Consider the following 26,536-nt stretch of genomic DNA (forward strand, 5'->3'; position numbering starts at 1 on the left):
TCACCACACACGATAGAGGGTTCTGAAATAAGCAAGGACAGATTTTTTTTTTCCTTCTCCCACACAATCTTCATTATCTTCTCTTTGGTTTTCCTGCATTTTAATTGTGGGCAGTTTCAGGATGCCCTGTGCCTGGATTCAGCTTTCCTCATTGTGATCTCAATCTTTGCCATAGTCACAGTGATGTAGCATCACTTTACATTCATCACACTTCATAATTTCACATTTTGATGAAATTCCTTATCTCCTTCAAATACAATTGTGCATTTCACTGTGTGCTATTAAGTTCTGGAAGTGAATTTTTAGCATATACTGAAATGGTGACTTTATACTCACCCCACCCCCCGCCTTTTGCCAGTCATGTCTACATGAAACAACTTTATTTTCCAGTATTCTAAATAGTCTTCATGTGTTTACCTATTATACAGCCCTCTTTAGTGCAGCTTAGAATGTATTAATACCAGAGGTTTTCCTCCTACAATAGCTCTAATATTTTCATCCCCTCATGGAAAATTGTTACTCCAGAGTGATATACAGACTTCTCAACTCCATGACTCGATATATCCTTGTACACCCTCCATTTTTACATGAGGTCCCAATACTAACTTCATCACTGTCTTCTTTCTTATGTTCTCCATTTCCTGAGAGCAGTTTAAATTCATCAAGTATTGTTTTATGGAGGCAGATATTTTTAATTCCAAATATGTCATTGGTTCATCTGGGCACAACTTTTTTTTATTGCTGCTTCTGGTTTAAGAGGCTTGAATGATGTGCTCTGCAATTTGTGTCTCAATTCAAATAGTTCTCTCTTCTCAGCAATCATGACCTCAGGCTTGGCTGGATCCAGTGGTTTCTCATTATTATTGCCTCCTTTTGTACAACCTACAGTGCTTAAGAAATTGGGAAAATCTTCTTCTCATTCAGCAAGACCAACCCTTTAATGCATCATGAAAGTCTGGAACACCTGGGTGGTACATGCATGCATCACCGGACTTGGCGTCCGGATGGAAGTCCTGACCACAGCCCTGGTTGCAGCACAGCAGGGTGGTTTTCTTTCCCCTTGGTTAGAAGAAAGGCCTAAACACTAGGAACCACAAGACAGTGCAATTACAGCTCCCACTTAATCATTTTTAAAGAGAGAAAATTCTACCAGAGGTTTCCCGGTAATGTTTTCAATCAAAATGTTTTTGTGTCCATATTAGCTTGTCCAGAGAAATAATGTCTGACCAAGGTCTTTGTGGCTATATCGTACATTATATCTTTATGCTGAAAATATATTATCTTATATCTTACCACTGTGTAAGTTATGCTCTATGACTAAACAACCTTAAAACTGATTAGCTTTTTGCATTTAATGTGAAGAAATATATTAGGTAAGCCTGTTACTCTGATTCACCAATAAGAGTTGCAAATTTATTAGTTACAGAAACAGAAGAAATGCATAATTCAATTTTCCTCTCTTCAGTATGAGGAAATCCTTTATGAAAAAATGCTTTATTTTTAGAACTTCTTGTATAGAAATATCACAAACTTACTCAAGTGTTATAAGAACAGAGATGCAGCACTGACACCAATTCACCATTTGATGGCATTTGTTAGCTTCCTTCCTCTCTCCTTCTCTCATTCTCTTGCAAAATACTTAAGAATAGATTCCACGGTGTATTCAGATACCAAAGCATCATATTGTCACCACACATATGTTTACTTGTGACTTATCAATAAGCAATAATATTAATCAAAAAGAGTAAGGCAAACCCATCATGCCCTTTTCTGCAGCACATTCATTAAAATCACAAAACTTAATTTTGTTGCAGTACTATTTTCTAATGTACCAGCAACATCTAAATTTCACCAGTCTCCTCCATGAATCCTTTTAGAATATTCATATTTGGTCATCAATTGCATTTCTCTTTATTGTTCTTTAATCTGAAGCAATGCCTGAGCCAATCTTTATCTTTCATGTTACTGATATTCTGAGGATTGCAAACCAATTTTTTTTTCATAAAATATCCCTAAATTTGGGTTTACCAAATGTTTCCTTGTGATTCTGGTTGTGCTTTTCTTTTTCTTTTCGGAAAATATCAAGCAGTGTAGTGATAAAGTAAATGGCATTGTTTTCTTCTCTAGGTTCCACATCAGGAGGCCCATACACTGGACACTGATAAGATTTTCTCCTTTGTAATTCCTAAGTGATCAGTGGACTCACGACTTGAGCTTATATAAATAACCTGTCATTCATCCGATTGTGCTCATTTGTTTCAGGATACATTGATGACTCTTGTCTAGATAAATTATTACAATGATGGTTTTTTGTTTAAAAAATAAAAATCTCCACCCTTCTCCCTATATTTATTATTTGGCATCCTGCCGTCAAGAAGAGCTTCTCCTCTCTCCCTTATACTACTAATCAACAGGTTGATTATTAACTTGAACTCATCATTTCTTGTGTTTTTCCTTCAGTTAAATTCCATTACTCTCCTGCCTCATTTTGATAGGAAAATTGTCTCAAATTTGGCCAAGTAGAGTACCTCAAAGCTGTCTCCTTTAACAAAGTCTCCTCTTAACTAGACAAAATCCTAATAATACATTATTTTAAGTCCTGTGTTCTGGGGACACTCGTTCTTTGTATTAGCCATTGTCATGATATGCAAGAGGGGAGTTTCTCTTTTTAAATAAATTTGAGTAATTGTTGATTAAACAGGGATAGAAATACTTCTTTATAGCAAGAAAGACTTCTTAGAGCACTTACTGTACTAAGGGAACATGTTCTAAGAGAACAAACTGTTAATGGTTTTAAGTCACTGGAAACTATTTCTAATGAATCATTTTGTGAGACCAGGTTCTCCAAATATATATATATTTATTTATATATAAAGTTTTATATATGATATAAATCATAAATGATATTTATCATAAATGATAAATGTACTGAATCTGAAAATAATTTGTTTCCAATTTAAGTCAAGTTCTGACTTAAAAAGTGAAGGAAGCCAGTCATAGTGGCTCACATTTGTAATCCCAATTACTTTGGAGGTAGAGATGGGGAGGATCACAGTTTGAGGACAGCCCCTGCAAAGAGCTTAAACTCCATCTACACCAATAAGCCAGGCATGGGTGGTATGTACCTATAGCCCTGGCTATAAGGGAAACATAGGTAGGAAAACTGTGGTTCTCCAAGATCAGCCCTCTGCGAAAATGACAGACTCTGAAGAATAACTAAAGCAACAAAGAGTTGGGAATGTGGCTCAGGTGGTAGAGCACATGCCTCACAAATGTAAGGCCCTGAGTTCAAAATGCCAGTACCATCAAAAAAACTAGAAAAAGAAGTGAAGGAAAAATAAGAAATTTTAGCCTAAATTACATGAGTATTCTCATATTAGCCTAATAAAAAACTACTTCTAGGATCTAATATTTGCCCTGTGAAGAAAATTCTCTGACTTTTATTTCTAAAAGATATTGTCACTAACGTTTGCCTATCTGAAGATGAGTTGCTATCAGCATCCCTACGATGAGATTTTTCTACAAAATAACCAGCCAGATAGTTAGTAAAAATAGTGAACTCTAGTTTGGTATATGTCTTTCCCTTGATGCTGGAGCAGTGACTTTGGAACTTCAGTGTGCATCAGAATTCCCTGGGCTCTTGACTGAGTTTTCTCACATGCTCTGCCTCTAGAAACTAGGTGTCCCTGGAGCAGAGCCAAAGAACCCCTACTTTTAGTATGAGGCTCAGTTGAGTCTGATGCATGTGGTCCTTGGCCACCCACTGAGAAACGGTATTCTGTCAGTGCATCCTTATGCCATTGTGTCTACTGTGTTATTGTCCTAGGGCTGCCATAGCAAAGTACCACAAACTGGGTGGCTTAAACAACAAAAATTTATTCACTCACAGCGCTGGAGTCCAGAAGTCTCAATATACGATTTGGGCAGGGTAGATTCTTTCTGGAGGTTTTGGGGAAGTCAGATCTATGCCTTTCTCTTAGCTTCTGGGGACTGTCAGCAATCTTTGACATACCTTAGACTGAAGACTCCTCACATTAATCTCTGCCTATGCCTTCACATGGGCTTCTTCTGTATCTCTGTGTTTGTCTCTTATAAAGATATTCACCATTGGTGTTTCTGTTTCCGCTTTTGTTTGGTGCTGGGAATTTAATCCAGGTCCATGCCGTACCAAATACATGCTGTACCATGGAGCTACAACTTCAAGCTCCACAATTGAATTTAGGACTCACCCTAATCCAGGATGGTCTCATCTTAAGATCTTTACCTTAATTATATCTGCAACAACTTTTTTGCCATTTTAGATCACTTTGAGAGGTAGCAGGGGTTAGCACTTAAACATAGCTTTTGGGGGACACAATTCAACCACCCCAGCCAGAATAGTAAAGGTCATTTGTCTTCCTATCTTTCACTTTATGCATAACCTTAACCAAATCAATTTATGCTCTTCTTCACATTCAAAATACAAAATAAGATTCCTATTATTTTTTATGTCACTGGAAGTGCTATATTAATAAGTGAAAAAAAACCTCCCAGTTCCTAGTAAATTAACATTTGTAGTACTACAACTGAGCACTTTTCCATATATTAATTGTATTGACCATTGCTGCAATCCTAGGAGACAAAAATAAAATGAAATTCCTATTTTATGAAAAATAGAGATACAGTTCCTTAAAACCAAAAGTATCTTGGTAATGATATATGAAATCAACTTACGTGTCTCTAATGGCCCGGTGTTTCCTGCTTGAAGATGCCTTTGCCCTGTTCCATTTGGATACATTGACAGACACATGAATCTGGTGTGTAAGACTTTTGTTGTCATGGCGGAGTAGAGGGAATACAATGGAATGATACACTACTTTTTACTTCTCACTAATTTTTTCCAACCTAGGACATGCATCACACTCCTTAGCCCTAAGTTCCTGTTGACATAGAAGGCTGCGTCTCCTCACCTTTTATCCCCTACAGCAGGTAGCCCATTGCTTTCTATTTAAGAGAGTTTATTAAATTACATGGACATTAATTGAGTAAGTTCCTCAGACTTATTAAAATATGCAATAGCAAGATGTAACACGTTCTGAATCTTTCACTTGAGTTTGGGACATCACTTTTATTTAGGAAAGCCATTGCTCTCTGAATTCATCATCTGACTGGGTGTATAAGATTTATACCTTTGAGAGGAGTTCAGAAAGCCTATATCAGAGTGGACTTTACCTCATTTCACACATGGCATTACATACAGGACACAGATATCCTGTGTCCTCCTTTCATGACTGCAGGGATATAACAAGATACAAGTTGTGGAATTAGTAAGCTTTATCCTTAAACTTCAGTGACTCTGTTTACTTTCAGTCTAGTAGTTACCCCACCCCACTTTCCAAAATACAAACAACATTTTATTATGAATAATTCATACTATCCAAACAGACTATGAGCTGAAATCTTTCATAGATTAACTAAAAATCATTCACGCTGATATCCTGTTTTACAGATTTGTATTTTAAGATCTTTAAATTGTAATAAAGAATTGAAAAACTTTACCTCACGTCAAGAAAATTTCTGGAAGTAAAAATTAAGTGGAAGAAATATTTAAGGAGAAGGAAGCCTTTTCTTGTCTCAAAATCATATTAAACAATTGGTTGAGTCAATTTAAACAAAATGATTTAAGGTCCCAAGTATCAATTCAATCCTAAAGAGTTATTACTGTTTTACTAAATTGCCCATTCTTGTTTGGAGGTTTTAGCAGGGGAGCACAGCTATTGTATACCCTTGATCCAAGGGAGGGAGGGGACACCCGCCTAGCCAGCCAGATCAGCCAAATCAACCCTGGTGATCAATGGGATGACAGAAGTCGCAGCCAGATCGCCCTCACTTTTTTTTTTTTTCTGGTGGTACTGGGGTTTGAACACTTGCTAGGCGGGAGCTCTACCATTTGAGCCACTCCCCCAGCCCTTTTTTGTGTTTGATTTTTTATGTGATGGAGTTTCAGAACTATTTGCCCCAGCTGATGTCAAACCGTGGTCCTCCTGATCTCTGCCTCCTGAGCAGCTAGGATTACAGGCGTGAGACAGGGCACCAGGGCACACCCTCACATTTTAAACTGCCCATTCTTGAATTCACTCTTTCCTTTTTTTCTTCATTCTATTCATCTATCTTGTTTTCTTTTCCCCCATATATTCTCCTCATTCATATCATCTTTGGATGATCATTTGGTGTTCTCTTTAACTTCCTATGCTCCTAAATCCTGATGCATAAATGCTAGAAGGTAGAGATTTTTCTGAAACTCAGTCTCTTCTCTTCCTCCTATACCACATCCCTTGACCTAGATGCACACAGTCCCTTAGGTGGCCAAGGAAATAGACACACATACACTCCTTTAAAAATCATCTAACTCATAATCCATCTGAATTATTATAGTCAAGTTGTAAGAACACTTTCTTTTATAATTTAAAGGACTTCGGTGTGGCAAGATGTCCACTGGCGATTAAAAGAGTACCAGAGAGTAAGGTTAAAATTCCTTCTCCTCCCTCTCCCCTTTTCCCTACCCCCCTCTCTATAATGGGGTTTGAATTTGAACTCAAGGCCTCATGCCTGTTAGGTAGTCACTCTACTACACTCAGCCCTCTCTTCCTTTGTTACTTTTTAAGGTACAATCTCACGTTTTTGCTGGAGGGATGCTCTTCTACTTCTCTCCTCCTCCCTTGTGGCTGACTTTTTCTTAACATCCTTTTGCTTGCCTGATGTTGTGTAATCCATAATGCTCCAGGTAATGTGTTGTGAGGCATTAAATTTGTGGAGACATGCTCTTAAACTGTTAAAAGCTAAACAAATATAAACTATTGTTTTCAGCAAAAGATTTTCCTTTTAGTTCACTTAAGGACCAATCAAATGTGTATGAAAATACCAGTTAGAAAAAAGACAGAGTCTCAGCTAAAATGACAAATTTTCAATATACTGAAAGTATATTGACTTTCCTCTATGGATAGTCTGAGAGCCCTACATCTGAAAAATGAAGATTTAGTTGGCTTAGTTGTGTATTTTTTAAAAAGAGAAGCAGCGAAAAAGCAGAATATATATACAATATATATACATACACACACATGTATATTCTTAACCACTTATTAAATCTGTCTGAAGGAGGAGGAAGACTATAAACAGAGTCTTCCTAGGTCTGACACTTCTGCAGATGCTTTATATGAAGGACCCAATTCGAGTCCTACTCTTACACTATTTCTGATGACCCGCTGTCTCCTGATGAATACAGAGTGTTAAGTTGCTTGTTTTTCTTCCCTAAACACAGAGCCCGAATGCACTGACAGTGCTTTGCTTTCTTTAATAACACTTTTCTGCAGGGATTCGCTCAACAAGCTAGGGGAATAGCATGTGGGTACCGAATACAAAGAGGCATCGGATTCCAAATGCAGCCCCCAAACACGGGGCTGTCTTCACACTCTGCATGGGATGGAATGAAGCTATGTTTTTTCCAAAATTAAAAAGCCTGACCTGCAGGTCGTTCATGGAGAAAAAGATTTCCTGCGAAGGTGACATCTGGATTCTCTCCTGGCTTGTGCTACACTACTGCTTTTTGTTTTTCCACTATTTTCTATATTCCTTGCTGCAAATGTCAAAATTCAAATTTGAAACTTTTGTCCTTTCTCCTTATGATAAACAGTTCAGGAAGGACGGAAGCTTATGATTTCTCAAACGGATATAGTCATCCTATTTTAATAGGGCTTAAAGGCCCCACTACTTCTTCCAGAAATTGTAATAACCATATAGAAATGGCCAGCTGGCTAATCCTGGGAATATCTCTGCTCTCTGTTCATTTTATGGAAATATCCTGTGGTCAGGAAACATAAAGCTTTCAACACATTGACCACAGTTAGGATTATAGCCTCATATGGTAGAGCTTTTCCCACTGTCTTTTTCTGGGTATTGGCAATATCCAGCCATCCCTCTTAGGGGTGTTGAAGTCACCTTCACCCTCTCACCAGGAAGAACTTCAAGACTGACTGCACTAATGAGGGAATCTAGAATTAAGACATTACATGTAAATCCAACAGTGTGATTAAACTTAGCAAGCACACTGTGTGTGCTTGGTAGTTTCAAAGAGCCTGGCTTCATATTTTTATACCTTTTGGCACCCTCATAAAAGGACTTAAGGAAGCAGAATTTTTCTTCCACTCTTACAGATGGACTAAGGCAAGTCTATGCTAAGAAGCTATAAAATAATTTGAAACATCTTAGGTTCATTGATAAGTCAGTCACTCTCTAGAATACTTCTAAATGTGTGAAAATATATGAATAACGTCACACACATATGTGAAGGCAGATATATGGTGCAAAAATGGTTCAGTTGCAAATAAAGTAAAACCTCATTAATTCAGACTGAAACTCGAATTTCTGATCTACCAAAAGTTTAGCTAAGCAGAAGTTTGCCTTTATCATATCAATGGAGAAAAGATTTGCTGAGCAAGTTGTTAGTGTAAATAAAGATTACAGGGGAACACTATAAACTGTTTAAGAGAACACACTGTTTTCAGTGTCCTCAAACACTTAAGAAGCACAGATAATTGAGTATAATTACAAAGCATTCTTATGTATTAATCTAAGTAGGCATTCTAAGACCCTCTGAAAGGAATCTTTAATTATTGTGGGTCCACTTATTTTTATAGTTGAAAAAGAAAAAGCTGCATCTCTTTCTAATATTCTATAGTTCAAACTTCTCACAAATGTCTTTGCTTCAATATTTCAAATTAATAAGCTGTTAAATGTATAATGCATCATGCTACAATATATTAATATGCTAGTTTTGTTGTTTTTGCTTATCAAGTGCCTTGAAAAAACTTAGTATTTACATGTTTGTGTGATTTGTATAGACATACTTACATTCATAATGTACATAAGGCAGTATAAAATGGCAGAAAAGTCACTGAACTTACCAGCGTTGTCGTCACACTGAGCTTAGGTCTCAACTTAAGCCTAGATTCCCTTACCTATAAAATCAGTAGTGGTGCTTTTGTACCTATCTGACACCTCTGATTTGTTGCAAGAGTCAAATCAGATGATTTTTTTTAAAACTACTGAAAGTATTTCATAAAGTGGAATGCAAATACGTTATGATTATGTTCTTTATATAGTGAGTACTTATCTTTGAATGGGCAAGAAATGTAGATGAAGCATGCTGCATTAAGTATCCAGGAATACATCTTAAGTTCACCATTAACTGAAAAATATACCACATCCTAGGAAACTAGGGTAAATGACATTGAAGCAATCTGTACTCATTTTATTTATTATCTGGAGTGCTGATTTGGAGTTGAAACCATAAAGACATGTTAGAATCTTATAGCACTCTTTTAAATTTTAACAATCTTTGTGACTTGTTTGTCAGTAAGTAGAGTTTGAATGAAAATTTCACAAATGTATAGGAAATACAAGATGAGCCAGTTCCAAGGACAAGAAAATAAATAAGCCCAAACCAATATCCATGCAACCTGGGTCATCTGTCTTAATGTAGTTGGAGCCTAGCATGGTGGCCAACACACAGCAGGCACTCAACAGTGAGTACATGTTCTGTGAGGGCTCTTGGTGAGCTATCAACTAAACCTAAATAGAACTGCAACTGCAGGAATAACATCCTTGCCCTCAAGAACCAAAATATTCTAAATTTCACAAGCTAAAAGACTGGATCTGTCTGGCTTACTTGTATAGTCCTGGATTCTAGAACTTAGTAACTGCTTAGTAAGAATACACCAAGAAGGGGACAGATTCTATTGTATGAACAGGCAACTCCTTTATCCTGTGTTTTATGTAAATTGATCAACACATGGTCTTTACACTTAAGGTTTATAATATCAAGTAGCCAGCCAGCCAGACTTTTGTAGAACTGTAAAACAATGGGATAGGTGGCATGTTATGAAATAAAGTGCTCTGAGAACATAAAGCATTGTTTTGCTCTCTTAGTTTCACATCAGAATCACTTGGAAATCTTTTGAAGGAATACTCCATGGAACTTGAACTCCAGTATTGTTTTAAACTCTCCCTAGGTGATTCTAATACACAGGTAAGGTTGAGAACCATAATCAGAAAAGTTTAAAAGAAATAATTATAGAAGAAGGTAAAGAAGTTAGAAAAAAAAGTTTTCACAAGTGAGAGGATATTTATACTGGGCCTATTTGTCTCCATGATTCACTGAGTCCAGAAAAATGCTAATTTTTTCGGAATTGTTGACATGATATGTCTTCTGCAAAATCTATGAGGACCAGCTCTTGCCATGCACTAGCTTCCCCAACCTTTTGAAGTTCTAAATCCCAAGAGCTCAAAGTGGCATTAGAGAGTCTTAAGAGTTTCAGATCACACTGCCCTTGGGGAAAAGATTCAATAGCTCAGTCTGAAGCAAGGCAAAATGTAAAGATAACAGGCAGCTTGTTGTTGACAAGTGAATGAATCGCCTCATGTTACCTATTTTTTTACATGTTGGGGATTCTCCACATGTACTCATACCCAAGAGTGTGGGGTTTCATTATTTAATGAGGGCTGGTATGGTCTGAAAATTCAAAGCATTATCTTTTGGAGATTTTGGGGGGTTGTTTTAGTTTTTAGGTTTTGGAAGCTTTGTTTTGTTTTGGTTTGTCTTGGTTTGGTTTTTTGAGACAGGTATGTAATCCAGGCTGAACACAAACTCATGATCCTCCTGCTTCAGCCTCCTGAGTGTTGGGTTTATAGGCTTGTGCCATCATGCCTGGGAAAGTATTATGTTTATCTGTCTGTAAGTTTCATTCATACACTTGGTTATGTTACCTTAGACTTTCCTTTATTTGTAATAGTAAGTGAGCAATCTGGTCTGCCAAATCAAGGAAGAAAACAATAAGACTGTAATCTTATTGCCCTGGCTTTCCAATTCCAAACAAGTTTCATTTTCTTAATAACACCAAAAATTGTGGTACAGATACCTACTTTAGAAACACTGTACTTAAATCCTATGAGATCAGAACTTCTTAAGGTCCCTTCCTTCAAAACTACGAAATATATGTAGAAAAAACTGACACCAATATGTAAAATAAAAGCCCAAGCCCTAAGATATATTGTAGAGGAAGGAGAACTTTGGAACTAAAGGTCTACTTGCAGTTCTGCAAGGAATTAAATGCTTAAGTTTGGACACGCCATTTTCTAAGTATTTGTAAAATAAATAGGTCAGGCTGGAGATGTTAAGAGAATGCCTTCCATGGGAACATTGAATTCAATGCATTAACAATAGTTTCAAATGGATCCAAGGAAAGCAAGAGAATATCCTGAGCTGAGAGGCAGCTAAGCATCTCCCTAGTGTTTCCATATACATACATATACATTTATATATATATATATATATATATATATAGAGAGAGAGAGAGAGAGAGAGAGAGAGAGAGAGAGAGAGATCTATCTACCTATCTGTATAGACAGAGAGAGAGAGAGAGAGAGAGATCTTTTGATGGGGCAGCCCATATGGACTTTATCCCCAGAAACTTTTTCCTACTTAGCTATTACTCATCTGAATGAAAGAGCCACAACTCTGCTGCAGTAAAGCTGAATGTGAATAAAGTGAACAGGTTGCTAGGCAGTAGAAGGCAGCATAAAAAAAAAACACTGCTATCATTGCTGATCTAGAGCTCATCATACTTATTCAAGTTTAATCAGTGGATTTAAAAAGATACATAAGTAGAATATGGAGACAGTTCAGTCTTAAAGAGCGCATACTTTCAGGACCACTTTCAGGGAACCTAACACTTGTTATTACTCAGTTCAACTCAACTATACAGCTATAGAGACCTAACCACAGCCTGAGAGAATTCATGACCATTTTTGTCTGTGTAAACTTGAAAAAAGTTGCTACTGGGACACTGTAAACTGCTCTCCTCTCTCTATATTTCATAGGTCCTTCTTTGACATTAATGAGATGTTAAATATTATCTATATGACCCATAAACTCCTTGCTATAAATCCTGTGTGTCCAGGTGCTTTGGACACAAAGAACAGACAAGAAACAGAAAAGGAATATAACATGCCTTTGATTGGCATTATGAATTATATTATTAAACCAACCCAAGGTATGAATGATGGCAGGTCCAAAGGAGAATTAAAATCGCCTCCATCTTCCCCATAGTTGAGAAGCGCCACAAAGGACCTGATTATAAGGTTAGAAATTATGTTTTCACATTCCATCTGGAGGCATGTTTGTTTCTTGCTGTGTAAGTTTGCTCCTGAGTTCTTCAATGGCCTGTTTAAAAAGGGTGCCACTGAAACAAATGCCTCAGTCTTAAGGACTTAAAAAACATCATTGAAAACAATGTAGGGATATAAATGTCTGTGCCCACAGCCAAGATAAAAAATGCAAAGCCTGGGCCACCTTGCCTTTAATTTTCTAACTGCTGTTTTGTAAGGCTGTGTCATGCTTCTCAGTTCAAACACGCTTTGGCTCTTTATTATTCATGGACCTTTTTCTCAGTCAGTGGTGTTGAATAATAAAACAGCCCAGGATCAAATGGGCCAATTCTCCACGCCTGACACCAACTGCTACTGTTCGCTGGGCTCTGCCAAGCGTTGCCTCTGATAATGAGTGGGATTTGGTTAAACAGTAAATTAATGAATAATGAAATATCCAGGTTGATCAGTTAGAGAGCACGCTTGCTTTGCCCTGGGCTAAATGCTTGGGGCAGAAATTACTCTCAAACGGCACTTGCCTGGCTGCTGGTCTGGATAACTATTTTACAGCCTATTGCTTGACAGAATGCTGGGGAGGGGGAGTCAGTGGGGAAGAAGAAAAGCAGGACAGAGTTATTCACAGCAAAAAAGAGAGAGAGGAAGAATAACCTAGTTATCACCTTGTAGGTTTCTAAACTGCATGTGTAAGAACAAAATCACAAATATGATCTGGAAGAGTTAGAATTCCAAAATTCCCAACACGTGTTTAACATCAATGAGAAATGATGAGTGAAAAGAGTCTTCGTGGAGTACTTGTGCACATACGTGATTAAATATACAACCATTCAACTATTCAACTGCACATTCACATTTCTGTGTACACATTGGGGTGAAGACATGCAGGACAGCCATGCAATAACCAGGTGACAGGGAACCTCTACCCCCAGTTTAAGGCACTGATTCTCAGGCTCACCCCTTTCTACACATTTTAGAATATTAAAAATAAGATAGCTTTTCCAAATAACCTTCATTAAGAAAAAGTTTCACTGCAACTGAGATTCTGGACGATACATAAACAGAGAGAGATACAGAGATAGAGATATTTTGTCACATTTCAACTTTAACTTCACCCAAGAGTTTTAAGTTGTGATTTAGTTGCATACATGCTTAAGTAGTGACTTTACTTATTCAAGGTTAGAAGTGTGTCCTTTATAAGAAACGAGCTTTGGATCATCAAAAATGTACAACATAGTACCATGGGAACAGCATGTACTGAGAAAATGGTTTTGGTTTTTTTTTTTTACTCTTGACATTTGTTTTGGACATAAATTTTTCTAATTGGTTATCTCTGGAATATCTTATTCTTTCAGATCTTTGACCCTTTCAAATGGGCCAAAGATTAGTGGACTTTTCAGTTTTACAAAGACAGGAGTACCTTTCAATAAATTGATTAACATGTGGCAGTATTTGTGTTTTTTCTGGTTGTTTGAGTTTGGTTTGATTTGGCGTTTTTTGTTTGGTTTTGTTTTTGGCAGAGGAGTATGATATGTACTCACAAAACTGATGGGAGAGCATATTCATGAACCTAACTTCACAGTCAGAAGTAAACTCAGAACAAGGCTGGAGAGATGTGGACATTATCTTCTTTTCCTGGTGTAAAGGAGATGAATGAATGTACAAAAATGTCCACAGATTAACAAAGACAAAGAAGAAAGGAGCAATGTGAATTACCTATAGCTCTAGTGTACATAGTCAGTGCACTCTCTTCCTCAGGGCTTCTGAAGGGCAAGGCTTAGTGGATGTTATTCCTGTAGTTTCATCCTACAAAGCAGTGTCATCCACAAAGATTTAACCTCTTTGCAATGGCACCCAACCCCCTTCCAAGAAAAAACAAAATGCTCTAATTGTCCTTATTACTTTCAGACACTGGCCACCAAACACAGATGTTCACTATTGAGAATTAAAGGAAGGGTAAAAGGTCACAGAGACCAGGATCAGCTTGATCATTCTTTGGACTATTTGACCCATTTCTTTACTGGCCCTTATCATTGATGGAGAAAAGAATATTTACACAGAACATAAAAGTGATTGAAATATTCAGTGGATACATTTTGTTGGCAATCATGAGCTCCTTCTCTTGCATTCTTAAAAACAAAAGGGAAGGAGTGGGAAACCACCTATGACAAAAGTAAGCCTTGATTCTGCAAACCTTAATAGTTCCCTGTCTTTAGGAGTCCCTGGCCAAAAGCATTCTATCTTGAAAGTAAGAGCCTTAAAAACTAAAGGATGAAAAAAAAAAATCTTTCCTTAACATATGGGACTGTCATTGCAAAGAAAATTCACATTGGTAAACACTGCTTTGTTCGTTGGGGCTGTTTTTTGTTTATTCTGGATATTGGGGAGTTCCCATACTGTAATATTGTGTGTGCTCACAGCTCCAGCAGTAAACAGCCCTAACTACAATCCCTCCAAAAAAATTTTTTTTCTTCCTTAGTCACTTGGCAAAAAACATTTTTCAAGGATGATAACATTTACATAAAACTCATCCTGGTCCAAGATTGATGCTTTGATTTCAAAGTTAGAACTGACTTTTTTTTGGTATGTATTTTTTTCTTGTTTGTTCCATGAGGGATAGCCAATGGTATGGAGACTTTGGTTGGTTTTATCCTGGTTTTCTGTGCACTGGCTTGAACTTTTCCAGCTACTTTGTACAACCCTAACCTGCCCCTATCCAAATCTAGAATTAAGCAGTAGGCAATTTAGAAGTCAAGTTCTTCACTGTGTAGAAAGTATCTAAAAATCCCATTTCTTCTGAGAAACTTTACAAGTCGCAATCTTTTTGCGCACATGAATAGCCACCAGCCCTTTTGCGCAGTCTAGTGCTGCAAGGCCTGTGCTTGAGGGTCTGGATGTTTGGATTCCAGGGGTCAGAACCGCAGGGCTCATTGGTTGGGCTTGATCTGACAAGCCAGTCTCCGAAGCAGACCTTTTAGATGACTTGCACACCTAGTCTCTGCCCAAAGAAGCTCTGTACCACGTGTCTGAACCCCACTGTTCATGTGCCAGCTTCTCTGATACATGTCAATACAACTCGGGACATCCGGCATTTAGAGACAAACTCTGACACCACCACCAAATACATGATGCGGCCCGTGCCCTCCACCCGGTGAAGCAAAAGGCTCGGTGAACACACATTGGCTAATGACATCTGACAGCTACATCCTTGAAATGTTTGCTAATATCTCTGCGAACAGGCACATCCTGAACGTTAACTGATCGGGTTAAGATGACTGCCAGAGCCGCCCTCGGTGAGGCCAGCCCAAGTCACGCATTGCTAAGTCCATTGGCCATTACGCAGCTTTAAAAAAGAATTAAAGAGCATTTTTATGCAGAGGCCTCTCTGGACAGCAGGTGTGACCCCTATTGCGATATGGACCCCTCTCGCCTGAATCAGGGCTGCAGCCATTTGGACCAAAGAGAAAATGAGAAAAGCGAGATGGGCAGGAAGCAATAGATTTGGAACAAGTGGGCGAAAAATCTCAGTTGAACTTGTGTGACAAAACTGTTCACTAAATCCGAGCGTAAGAATCTTGGAGGGGGCGAATAAAAAGCTGCCCAGGCTGCAGCGGTGCTCAAACCCTGCGCCTTCATCCCGACAGCGTTCCTGGGAGTCCCTGGCGCACGGAGAGCGCTGGCCGCGCCGGGAGCGGTCGCAGGGGCCGCGGTGACTGCCCGGGGCGCTGAGAGGCGTGCGTAAGTGCGCGTGCGCGTGCGCGGGCGTGGGCGGGTGCGCGGGCGCGCTGATTGACTCCCTGCCTGGCAACCCAGAGAGCCCGCGCCCTGTGCGTCTGCTCCGCGCAGGCTCCGCGCAGGCTGGGCGGTGTCCACGTGGTACTCGCGCGCGCAGACGCTCCCGGGTGCAGCGCCGCCCGCGTGCCTGGTGCCCGACTTACCGGTGGCGATTGAGTCTTGGAAACCGTGGCAGTGCGCCTACATGTGACCTTGGGGAGGTGCGCGGAGGCACCCGAACTAGAAAAGTGCACGCACCGGAAAAAAAAGAAAGATATTTGACTGCTGTCGTCTGGACGAAGCTCTTGGGGGTTATTTATGAGACCTGGTTTTAAAGTAGTGGCTGCCAGGGAAGTGAAAAAGGATCTTACCCCAAGCTACGAGAGGAGCTACAGTCGCAGGAATGCTGTTTATGGCGATATAAATCAATGTGGAGCTTGTGGTGGGGAATATAGAAACAAGGAAACAAAGTCAGGGAGGAGAAATGAATTCGTACCTCCTTTTCCCATACCACCCCCTCCGCCCGTGTGCGGTTCTTCCTTTTCTTTAGCAAGTCCTGATCGTGCTGGGAGAGGCGGGGAGGCCTGAGCACACCCTGTCGCCGGTCGGGTCTGCTGGCGTCTTCCCCAAGTTTACACGAGGATCTTTAGAAGGCCACGGAATACATGTAAATAAACAAGTATTGGAAGATTTATGGGAAAGACTTCAATTTTATAGGACTGTATTTATAGAGCCAGCGCTGGCTCACTTATAAATAGATTAATGGGAAGCTAAAATTAATGGACTTGGGAGCTGCACGTTTAATTTCTGAGGCTTCAACATGACAAACAACCTCCCTTAAAGCCCTAGCGTGGAAGGCAGCTTCTCTGGAGGGGCACGGAGCGCCCTCGAGAAGGAACACGTCCCACAGGGCCAGAAATTGCCAGCTCTGGCGCTTCGGGTCCCTGGGGAGGACCCCACGGATCTGTTGTTTGCAAATGAAGAAAAAGAATGTGGAATCATAAAATATACTAATCGCCTTCCTCCTTCCCCCTTAAACCGATAATACTGACCAGCGGGTGGGTTTTTGAGGCACTGTAAGCTGTGCACCTGGGTTGGCAATCCCCTGGCAGACAGGGGCGGCGTCGACCGCATCTCCAGGGTCACCTAGGTCCCCTCTCAGATGGCCAACAGTGGTCTAGTCCTTTTACATCCAGCTTTTTTCTGACTCCCTCCATAGCCGCCTAAGGGCGTGACAAGGGGACAGGGGAACTGTGACAAGCATTCCAGGGCCATTTTGTTGAGGAGGAATATCTTCAGCTTCCAACCCTTTTTTCCTTCTCCTTTCCAATTCCTTGTTCAGGTCGTTCCTCCAGTTGTTTTCCCACAGTTTCCACTCCTTAGGACCTGAGTTTTACCTGGTAAAGGTCCTTGCCAAATGGTGGCGGGAAGAAAAGTGAAGATTTAGAATTTACATGTGGGAGAATAGAACTATGTGTCTGTTTAGCCAGAACTGGTGCACAGCTTCTGTACTTGTCATGGAACATGGAAATTACAACTCCTTTTGTATAATCCCAATATTAACCAACCCCACACTCTGCAAAGAAAATTAAAAGGAAGCTCAGTGTAACAAACTGAGCCAGAAAATAAGACATGTGCATATTTTCTATTAAGCTAAATAGACTGTATGCCCTCCCAGTCACACTTCCCTTGGTTTTCTTTGCTCCCTTGGCTTCTTTTCCTTTTTCTTTTCTTGATTCTATTGTTATAGCTGTAACCATGATACCCACTCACCCCCTTTTAAATTAAATAGCCAGACAAGAAGAGGGGACCTCACATAAAACAGAGTGCATTGTTCCTTCTACTTTTCCCTGTTGGGAAGCCCACCTAGAAAAGACTGGCCTGAAAAACAAAAAAAGCCATATGAAAATCAAAGGATTATTTAACTGAGCACCAGCTATATTTCAAGTACTCTAGAGTAAGAGATCATCAAGACTTAACACTTCTGTTACTCCTTAAATGCATTTGCACATTGCTGTTTCCACTTCTTAGAATTAAACTAGACAATGCTGGTGGAGGAAAGGACCTTCAGAGGTCCACATTTTACTGATAAAGAGCTTGAGGCCAGAAAAGAAGCAATGGTTTATCCAAACTATATGACATTTCAGATGACTTTGCTTCCCTGGCCTCAGGGAAGATACCCCAACTTTGGGGTAAAATACAGATCAAGACATTTAGTCACTGCAGCTCATCAGGGATGAGCCAAAGGCCAGTGACTCAAATGAGAGAAGCTGGCTTCTTCTAACCAGCCTCTGAGCTTAAGGTAAGAGACAGCCTCCTAAGACATATGCAACTCTTTCCTCTTCCTAAGCAAGGGACCCTTTCCCTCATTTTTTTATGCAGGGCCTTGTGCTACTGACTCAGTTCTGAAGTGGGCCAGTTAATTCCTCCAGATCTCAGGTCATCAAGGAGTGCAGGAGCCCACACCAAACCCTGCAGATTTCTGCACACACACCCCAGCATACCTCAGAGGGGAGTGTCAGTGGGCTTTCCTGTCACCTCACTAGCAGTGAAAGAGCAGCATCCTCTTTCACTTGAAACCAGAATCCTTTAGTTACCTGGGAAGTAAATTTGACTCCTGTCTCTTTGAGGGCAAAATAACCCAAAAGATGCAGTTAACATGAACATTTATCTTCAATTTGATTGGAAGCAGGTGAAAAAAATACTGATTTGGAATTTAAAAACTAAAAAAGCACCTACTACTGAAAACAAGTGTTCATTTTTCTGATAAGTGAAATTTATTGTATTCCTGTTGTAACAAAAATGCTTTATGTACTTCAGTGAGGGGGGCAAAAAAAATGCTTTTTTCTACAATTTCTGTCTACAATTAAGCAATACCCATATTTAAGAAGGTGAAGGATGAAAACACAACAAAAACACAACAATCTTTTTATTTATGTAAATCAGATCAACACTGGACAATAAACCAATTTCTACCCAATACCATAACAGCTTGTCTATAAAGAACAGAAAATTTCAGATAGGACTCTAGGGTCAGAGGTTTTGTTAACAACCCATTCACAGAGGTATAGATTCACAGATAAATAATCCCAAACTACTTGCTCGCCATATTTACACATTCCCATTAAATTAAGCATAAATAAATATGTACAAACTTAACACGGATACCCTCCAGAGCTCTTCTCCAGAACAGCCAATAGACTGATAGTTCTTGATTGTGTGGCAAAAACAATTTCACTGAATTAGAGACCAACTCAAAAGAGGGGTCAATTTTGGTATTTAAAGAAGGATACTGTTCATTCCATTTGTTAAAAAAAAAAAGGAAAACAAAACGAATTTCAATATTTCTCTTTTCTTAGCCAATAATTTAATATACATCAGCAAAGGAGAAGAAACACTGTTGGGGGCTTCTGAGGCAACATCAGATGGTTTAAGGTTATTATTTCCTTTCCACATCATGTACTACAAGTACAGGGTATCAGATGTGATGACAGATTTTCTATAAACACTCAACTAGGAAAGCATTGCACTGGAGGAACGGTGTGTAGGTAAGTTCAGGGTTTCCATTCGACCAAAAGTTTTCATAGGATATAAAATGATTGCTTGAAAGTGATTTCCTCGGCCAAAGAAAACAAAAGTAGGTCTTTGAAAGTCGCTTCCACTCTTTATGTGGGTATGGGAAAGCTAAGTATGGAGGCCAGAAAGAAGGAAAGAAAATGCCAGCTAACTCGGGAGGAGAGAAGAAGGAAAAGTTACTTTTCAGCTGGGGGAGAGACTGAAGATCTTTTCAGGATGGTTTTCTCCCCCGAGACCCTCACCAGTAGGAGGGGCAGGACTGGGCAGAGGATGATCTGGAGATGTTTAGAACCTCCAAGGGAACTTGCAAAGTGGAAAATGTAGTAGATGCTGCCACGCCCTGACAGCTCTTTTCTATCCTAGATGTTCTAGTTCGGGACCTTGGTTTAGGAGGGGGCACTAGGAGAGGACAAGGCAGGCTTGGATAAAATGTCTAAAGGGTTCTGGGGAAAGGAGAGAGCTGCAACTCACCTGTTTGATTTGAAAACAAAGCTCAAAGGGTCTTGACCTAAACGTTTTCCTTCGCTTAAAAGGCAAACTCATGCGTTAATCCTACTGTTTATTGCTTTATAAGCCCATGGAAACCAAATCTTTTAATAACTCAATTATCAGATAAACGTAGAGGGTCTGGCTAACGAAAGCATGGGGGCGGGGTCCTACTTGAAAGGAAAAGTTAGGGAAGGAGAAGGGACTGGGGGCTCACTCTACCTAGCCGGGGCTGCGCGGTGGGGGTGGGGGTGGGGGTGGGGGGAGGGGGATGCGCACGGCTCCTGGGACCATCAGGGAGGCCTGCCTAGCTTAGTAAGACAATTCTCACTCTTATCTCCCCACCCCTCCCCATTAGGAGTGTGAGGGTGGGGAGAGTTTCCATCCTGGCAGAAGAGAAGATAGGGAAACTTGGAATTCCTTGGGCATTCCTAGCCCACTCCATCTCTGGGAGTAAGCACCTGGGGAGATACTGGTAGTAATGGTCTAACACTGAGCTGAGACCCTCCCCGCCAGCAGTCCGCGGGATGCTGCCCCTTTACCTACTGGAGGATGGGGCTTTCGCGGTCGCCTAAGCCCTTAACTTAGGGTGAGACCAAGAAGGAGAAGGGCCCGTGCGGCTGGCGACCCCTGCAGCAGCTGATTCTATGTCCTCAACACGACTGGACCAGAGTGGCCCACAGGCTCTCAGCACCTGCACAGTAAGAGCAAGGCGCGTCCATCGCGTCTCTCGCACGTCACACGCGTGGGGCGCGTTGCCCTGCAAGGAAAGGAGACGATGGTTTTCAGTGTGGTTTCTCCAGGCCTCGTGCAATCAGAACACATCTAATGCAGGCCCTTGGACAAAGATGCGGGCTTCTGAACTGGGAAGAGATGAGTGCCAACTTTTTCTATAACGTCTCATTCCCCGCCGCATTACTTCTCTCAACGGGTCTGCTGGGGACCTCAAAGTTCCATAGGCTCCCAAAAGAACTTAGGTGTAGGAGATGGGCTGCGATGTGACCTCAACTGTTGCTTGGCCTCTCCTGGTGACCTGAAACCAGTCACCTACCCTCCCGCCCCAATAAAGTGTCTGAGCATAGCTGTCATCAGGAGAATCCAAGAAGTTTGCATGGGTGCTATCTGTAAATACCATATCTAACCATATCTAACTCTTTATCTTCAGTGGATGTTTCAAAGGTCCTGCCTATTTTGTTCTCCACTCAATTCATAGACCTATCCCACCAATCACCAACCCAGGTGATTTCTCACTGCTTTTTTGGGAAGGTGCACAATGGATTTCCGATTTTATTTCAAGATAATGCTAAGATGGAGCCTGAGAAAGGAGCTGGGCTGCCAGAAAAACTCTTCAATCCATGAAACTTTATCCACTGGGAAGGATTATTGTCAAGGTAAAATTCAAAGCCGAATTTTTCAACTTCTCCTTTCACTTTGCATTATCTTATGCCAAAACAAGCGCACGTCTGAGAAAGGAAAAACGCCTCGTTCGTAAAACATGCTGTAGAAAAGACGTCGGCGGCTCGCGCCACCCTCTTCCCCAATTCCACCGGCAAAGCTGCTTCTTTTCCCCTTAAAGCAGCAGTGATCACCAAAGAGCCCGGAGGAGTGGGATCCATTTTAAGTCAGGACTGTTAGAATCTAGAACCCTTCTTTCTTTCCCCCCACCCCCACCCCCGCGCCCGACCCCGCTGGAATTCCGGTGTTGAGGTGTGTTAGCAAATGGACTCAAAGCTGCTTCCTCATCTTGGCTACTTTCTGCATTATTCCTTTGAGCTTCTTTAAAGAAGTGCCCCTGCGGAATTCTGACACACGGGTTTTGATTTAAAAGGATCGGATTGTTTTTTTCTCAGTACCTTATAGATTGTGTGGGAAGCCCGAGTCCTCTTTGAAGAAGCTCCTAAACCATGCGGGCAAAGCTTTGGAAACAGAAGAGAAAGACATGGTACACACCCTGCGAAGGAACTGCATGCTAACCAACGTATTCATGGCTTTGATTTGTTTTACTATACTTCTTAAAATTGGCAGATGACACAAATACAAATGTAACAAATGCAAGGTTGTCTGTACGCAGATGTTGGCAAGGCTGGGCACTAATAAATAACATTTCTGAAAGGAACTGATGAGTCTGAATCCACTTATTTGGTCAGGATTTTCCTCAGCCGCGGAGCCTCTGCTCGGCTGGCGGACACCGAAAGCGGCAGCCCTGGCCTGCACCCCGCAGGCCCCCCGCCCCGCCCGCCCTTCCCTCCCTAATTACGCAAACCGCCGGGGAGCCGGGCGCGCCGGACTTAGGAACGCGGGGCGGGGCGGGGCGGGGGGGAGCACAGGACAAAAACAACGTGAAAGGGCTAATCACACTCATTTGCATCCCAGAAGATTCCCGTAACAATGTGAAGGAGGGAGAGCAACGTAGAAAAGGATGGCAGGGAGAGGGAATCAGGTGAGATGGAGGGCGGGGACTGCGAGAGATTCCTAAAAAAAAAGAAAAAAATTTAAAATTAAAAAGTTCGTGCGTCTCAGTCAACCAGCTCTCAAAGCACCGACACCAACGTTTCTCCAATTTTCTTCCAATAAGTTAGCGTTTTCTCATGTTTAGTCTTATGTTTATTTTCCAAAAGGGGGGAGGGGGAGGGAAATCATAGTTTTCTTTTATTATCAGTATTACTAAGCTCGAAAGAACCGAAGTGGAAAATCCGGACGGTTGTCTCCAAGTGTATCTTGAAATAGACACCGAGAACCGATATTGTTGCTCCGTTGTACGCCTCAGTTTTTTTTTTAAGTTATTTAGCTTTTTTTAAATTTTTGATTGTATGTGTACTCTACCTAATATAATTCTTCCAAAGCCAATCCAATATTTTAAAGCTAAAATTATTTTTTTTGTTTTCCTTTTGTATTTAAAACATTTTTCCTTCTTTTTAAAAAATTTTTTTTTCATTTCCTGTGTTTCTCCTCCTTGTCGCCAGTTTTACTACCTGGGCCTTCCCCAGACGTGTGCCTGTTAGTGGAGGCGTTGTTCAAGAACATCTTGTCCATGCCTTTGAGCGCCTCGGTGAGATAGTTCTGCAGGGCCGTGAGCGCAGCGCAAATGGCCGGGGCGCCGAAGCCGTGCGTGATGAGGCTGAAGTGCGTGAGGCAGCTCTGGATTCCCGGCTCCAGGATGGGACTGGGGCGGCTGTTCCCTATCGGCGTCCGGTCCTGCGCCAGCAGATCCGTAAATTCTTTACAAAGTTGCCTGCAAAGGGTAAGGAGGATGGGGCGGAGACAGAAAATCACCCTTAGTGTCATTGTCCACTGGCTTTAGAAAGGAGAGGCTCACAGACGCCCAGAGGCTCCGGGCAACAGAAGAGCGAGGCTAATGTGCGCGATTCCGCTCTGTTTCCTTTCTCAGCGCACTCCCTTGTTGAGCAGCTGGGACTGGAAGAGAAGCGGTGGTGGGAAGGTAATGTAACCCTTCCACTCCCCAAGCCATGCTTTTTTTTTTTTTCCTTGCAGTATTTCCTTCTGCCTTCCCGGGACTGCATGTATTCTGCTTTGGAAACTAATTTGACCTTGAATAGTCAGTTTTTTAGCTCTTGCCTAGCATTTCTTCTTAACCATTTTCCCTGTCCTCTCTCCTGCCTCTCCAGACTGTTGGTGATCAGGCACAAAAAGCCCTGAAACATTTAGGCCCCTCAGACACAAGCCTGTTCCCTGGCGCGGAAGCAGATTGCTGGATCTTGCATGACCCGGGGCAAGAAGCTGTTTATTCTAGGAGAATGCTGATTCCGTTCAAAAGGAAAACCTGTTTACCTGTAGAATTTAGGGAGGGAGAATTTTTTCATTCTTTAAAAAAAAAATTGTTGCCCTTTCTTTTTTTCACAAGTGTGGGCTCCTGAAATTTTTGTGTCCTAGAATTGTTGTCAATATAAAAGGATTTCCACAAAGTTTAAATAAAACCTAAAGATGGACTGTTAAGACACTAGGGAGGATAGATTATTATTTGTTGAAGGTTTTTATTTCCTCTAGGCACCTACAATTTAGAGAAATCTCCCAGCTTTAGGAATCCTGCCTGCCAGCCTGCCTATCTATGGATTGAGCTTATTTGAGAGATTTTTAATATAGGAGGCAGATCGGAGGGGGTTAGCCCTGCAGGTCAAATGGCTTGGCTCTGTGGCTCTGCTGGCAGGAAGTACAGCATCACAAAAGCTGTACCCTTTCACATGTTGGCAAACTTCTCCTGTTCACCTGCCTGTATCCAGCCTGTGGCTTCAAAAGACAAGCAAACCCATAGTAGTGCAGTCCTAGATCCCCATGGTATGGCCAGACAGACATCTGGCAACACCTGGCCTAGCCATCAGGTAACACAGGGCTGATTACTGAACCTCCTCCAGAACCCTGGAGCATCCTTTGCCATAGTGCTCCTCTTTGGCCAGGAGTAGTAACTAAACCAAAGGGGGAAATCCTTCCTTCAACAAAAGAATGGTGGATTTCAAAGCTGGTGGATAGAACACACTAGTAAGTGTTGTCTTTCTACGCTCTGGGATGTCTCCATTCTTCATATACCCACACATCCTCACAGCTAGGGAGAAGCAGGAAGCTTTTCACCTAAATAGGTTAGTTCTTAAACCAGAGATACCTCAGAATCACCAGAGGTTCTCAAGTACACACTCCCAGATCCCAATTCCCTCAGTCATTCCAGTTCAAAGAATTGGGGATAGGTCCAGGCATGCATTTCTTGGAAAAGCTCCTTAGATGATTCTCAGACTCCCTCCAGATTAAAAACTGCTGGCCGAAGAAGAAGAAGAAGAAGAAGAAGAAGAAGAAGAAGAAGAAGAAGAAGAAAAGCCTCATAAGGCTTTAAGAGGGAGGCAGTCACAACCATCCCTTAAGGAAATACCAAGAGTTTGTGTGTGGGATCCTGTTCTCTGGTTTATACACTGGCTTTATTTTTATTTTTCCCTAAAGTACCCCTCTCTTTTATAAAGCACAACAAGTCCCCCGCCACCAGGCACCAGAGTAAGGGGTAGGAGGCCAGTCCACTGACAAAGACGTATCATCTTGCTAGTTGGTACATTAGAGAAGAAAGCTTCTACAAAGAGGGTGGGTGCCAGGTTTTGATCATTGGGAGAAATGGTAAAAGTCTTTCCTTAAATTTGCACTCATTACCAAAGTGCCAAAAAGGAAATTCTGTAGTGAGGAGAAATGCTTAAGAGTCAAACATTTTAAATCTTCAAAGCCCAAACCAGGGTCTGTGAGCAATTAAAGGTCGGGAACATTAATATTTTTGACCCTGCGGAGAGGGGCGATCAAATGCCAATCACGTCTCAAAACATCTGGACAAATTTGAGCAAATGATTTTTCAGCCCTCCATATATTTCTTTAAATTACGCTGTCAACGGAACAAACCGCGTCCTCGAGCGCTAAATAAATGAGCGCCGCTGTTTACGCCGCGCCTGCGAGAGAAACGCGAGGGCGCACGCAGCGCCGCCCACTGCAGGCCGGAGCCGGCCATAAAACACCAACAATATGACACCGAAGCCAAAGACAGGAGTAAATCAAATAAATAGAAAACCCACTGTAAAAGTTCAAATGAGCTCTAGACCTAAATTTAGCCTGAGATTTACTATTTTCCCCTCTGGAGCTGTAGTAAATTTTACAAGTCTTGGAAGATGACAAACAGCAACGTTGGAAACGCAGTAATTAGAGCTGTGGGTAGAGATGGGTACACGTGGGTGACATATAGATACCCTCAGCGATCACACATGGCTGTATGGATATGACAGGGAGATAGATGTGAAACCCAGGTAGAAATATGCACCTAGCTAGGGATCCAGGGAAGAGCGGGGAAAAAGGAACCATCCAGGAAAGGTTTGCCTGACATGACATCCCCAGGGTGGTACAAGAGTAAAAAGCCTGTATTAAGATTAATAAAGCCAGACTTGGAAATAGAGCACTGAGACAAGTCCATAGTCCATCATCCATACCCCGTTCCCACCCCCAAGCCAAGACGGCTTCCTAGCCTGCTGTGCTACTGTAGATAGCCCGTGGGGCTTTTTACCCCACAAAAGAGGGTCTGCATTGCTCCTCTCCTCCACCTGCTTCCCAAGCAGGTGAACTGGCAGGGTGGGAGTCAAGGATGAGGGTCCAGAGTCTGGGACACTCACTTGGTGGCCATAAGCATATTCTTTCGGGAGTGCAGGTCACTGGGGTCCGTGTGCTGCCGGTTCAAATACTCAGAGACGGCTTTAGCGGGAAACTCTGTTTCGCAAATATACCCAAAATCCCGAGCTAAGTGAACAGCTTCACCTGAAAAGATAACAGCGGAGAATCAGCACCCAGACCCTGAACATCTCAGGGCTGGAGTCACACACTAATGGTCTCCGTATTGCCAGAGGAGGACAGGTGTTGGGGCAAAGGCAAACGTGACAGAAGCCCAAAATAATGATTCCCAAGAGATAATTAAAATTCGTGGGACAGACCTTATGTTCTTTCCAGCCTCTCCCAGAGCCACGTCCTAAGTAGACAT

General features: G+C 41.5%; 1 protein-coding gene and 1 pseudogene across 2 annotated transcripts in view; both read right to left on the reverse strand.

The window, feature by feature from the left end:
- Nucleotides 1-21,166, reverse strand: LOC109678280 (cysteine and histidine-rich domain-containing protein 1-like; annotated as a pseudogene).
- Nucleotides 20,311-26,536, reverse strand: part of Tfap2b (transcription factor AP-2 beta) — a 26,970-nt gene continuing 20,744 nt past the window's right edge. For both annotated transcript variants that reach the window (XM_074081978.1, XM_020153893.2), the window contains 2 exons: nucleotides 26,175-26,316; nucleotides 20,311-23,263 (listed from right to left, as the gene is read on the reverse strand). In XM_074081978.1, the coding sequence (XP_073938079.1) occupies nucleotides 22,963-23,263; nucleotides 26,175-26,316 (443 nt within the window). In that variant the 3' untranslated portion in view covers nucleotides 20,311-22,962. The remainder of the gene's footprint in view (nucleotides 23,264-26,174; nucleotides 26,317-26,536) is intronic.

The sequence above is a fragment of the Castor canadensis genome, chromosome 8, assembly GCF_047511655.1.
Source record: "Castor canadensis chromosome 8, mCasCan1.hap1v2, whole genome shotgun sequence".
Taxonomy (NCBI): domain Eukaryota; kingdom Metazoa; phylum Chordata; class Mammalia; order Rodentia; family Castoridae; genus Castor; species Castor canadensis.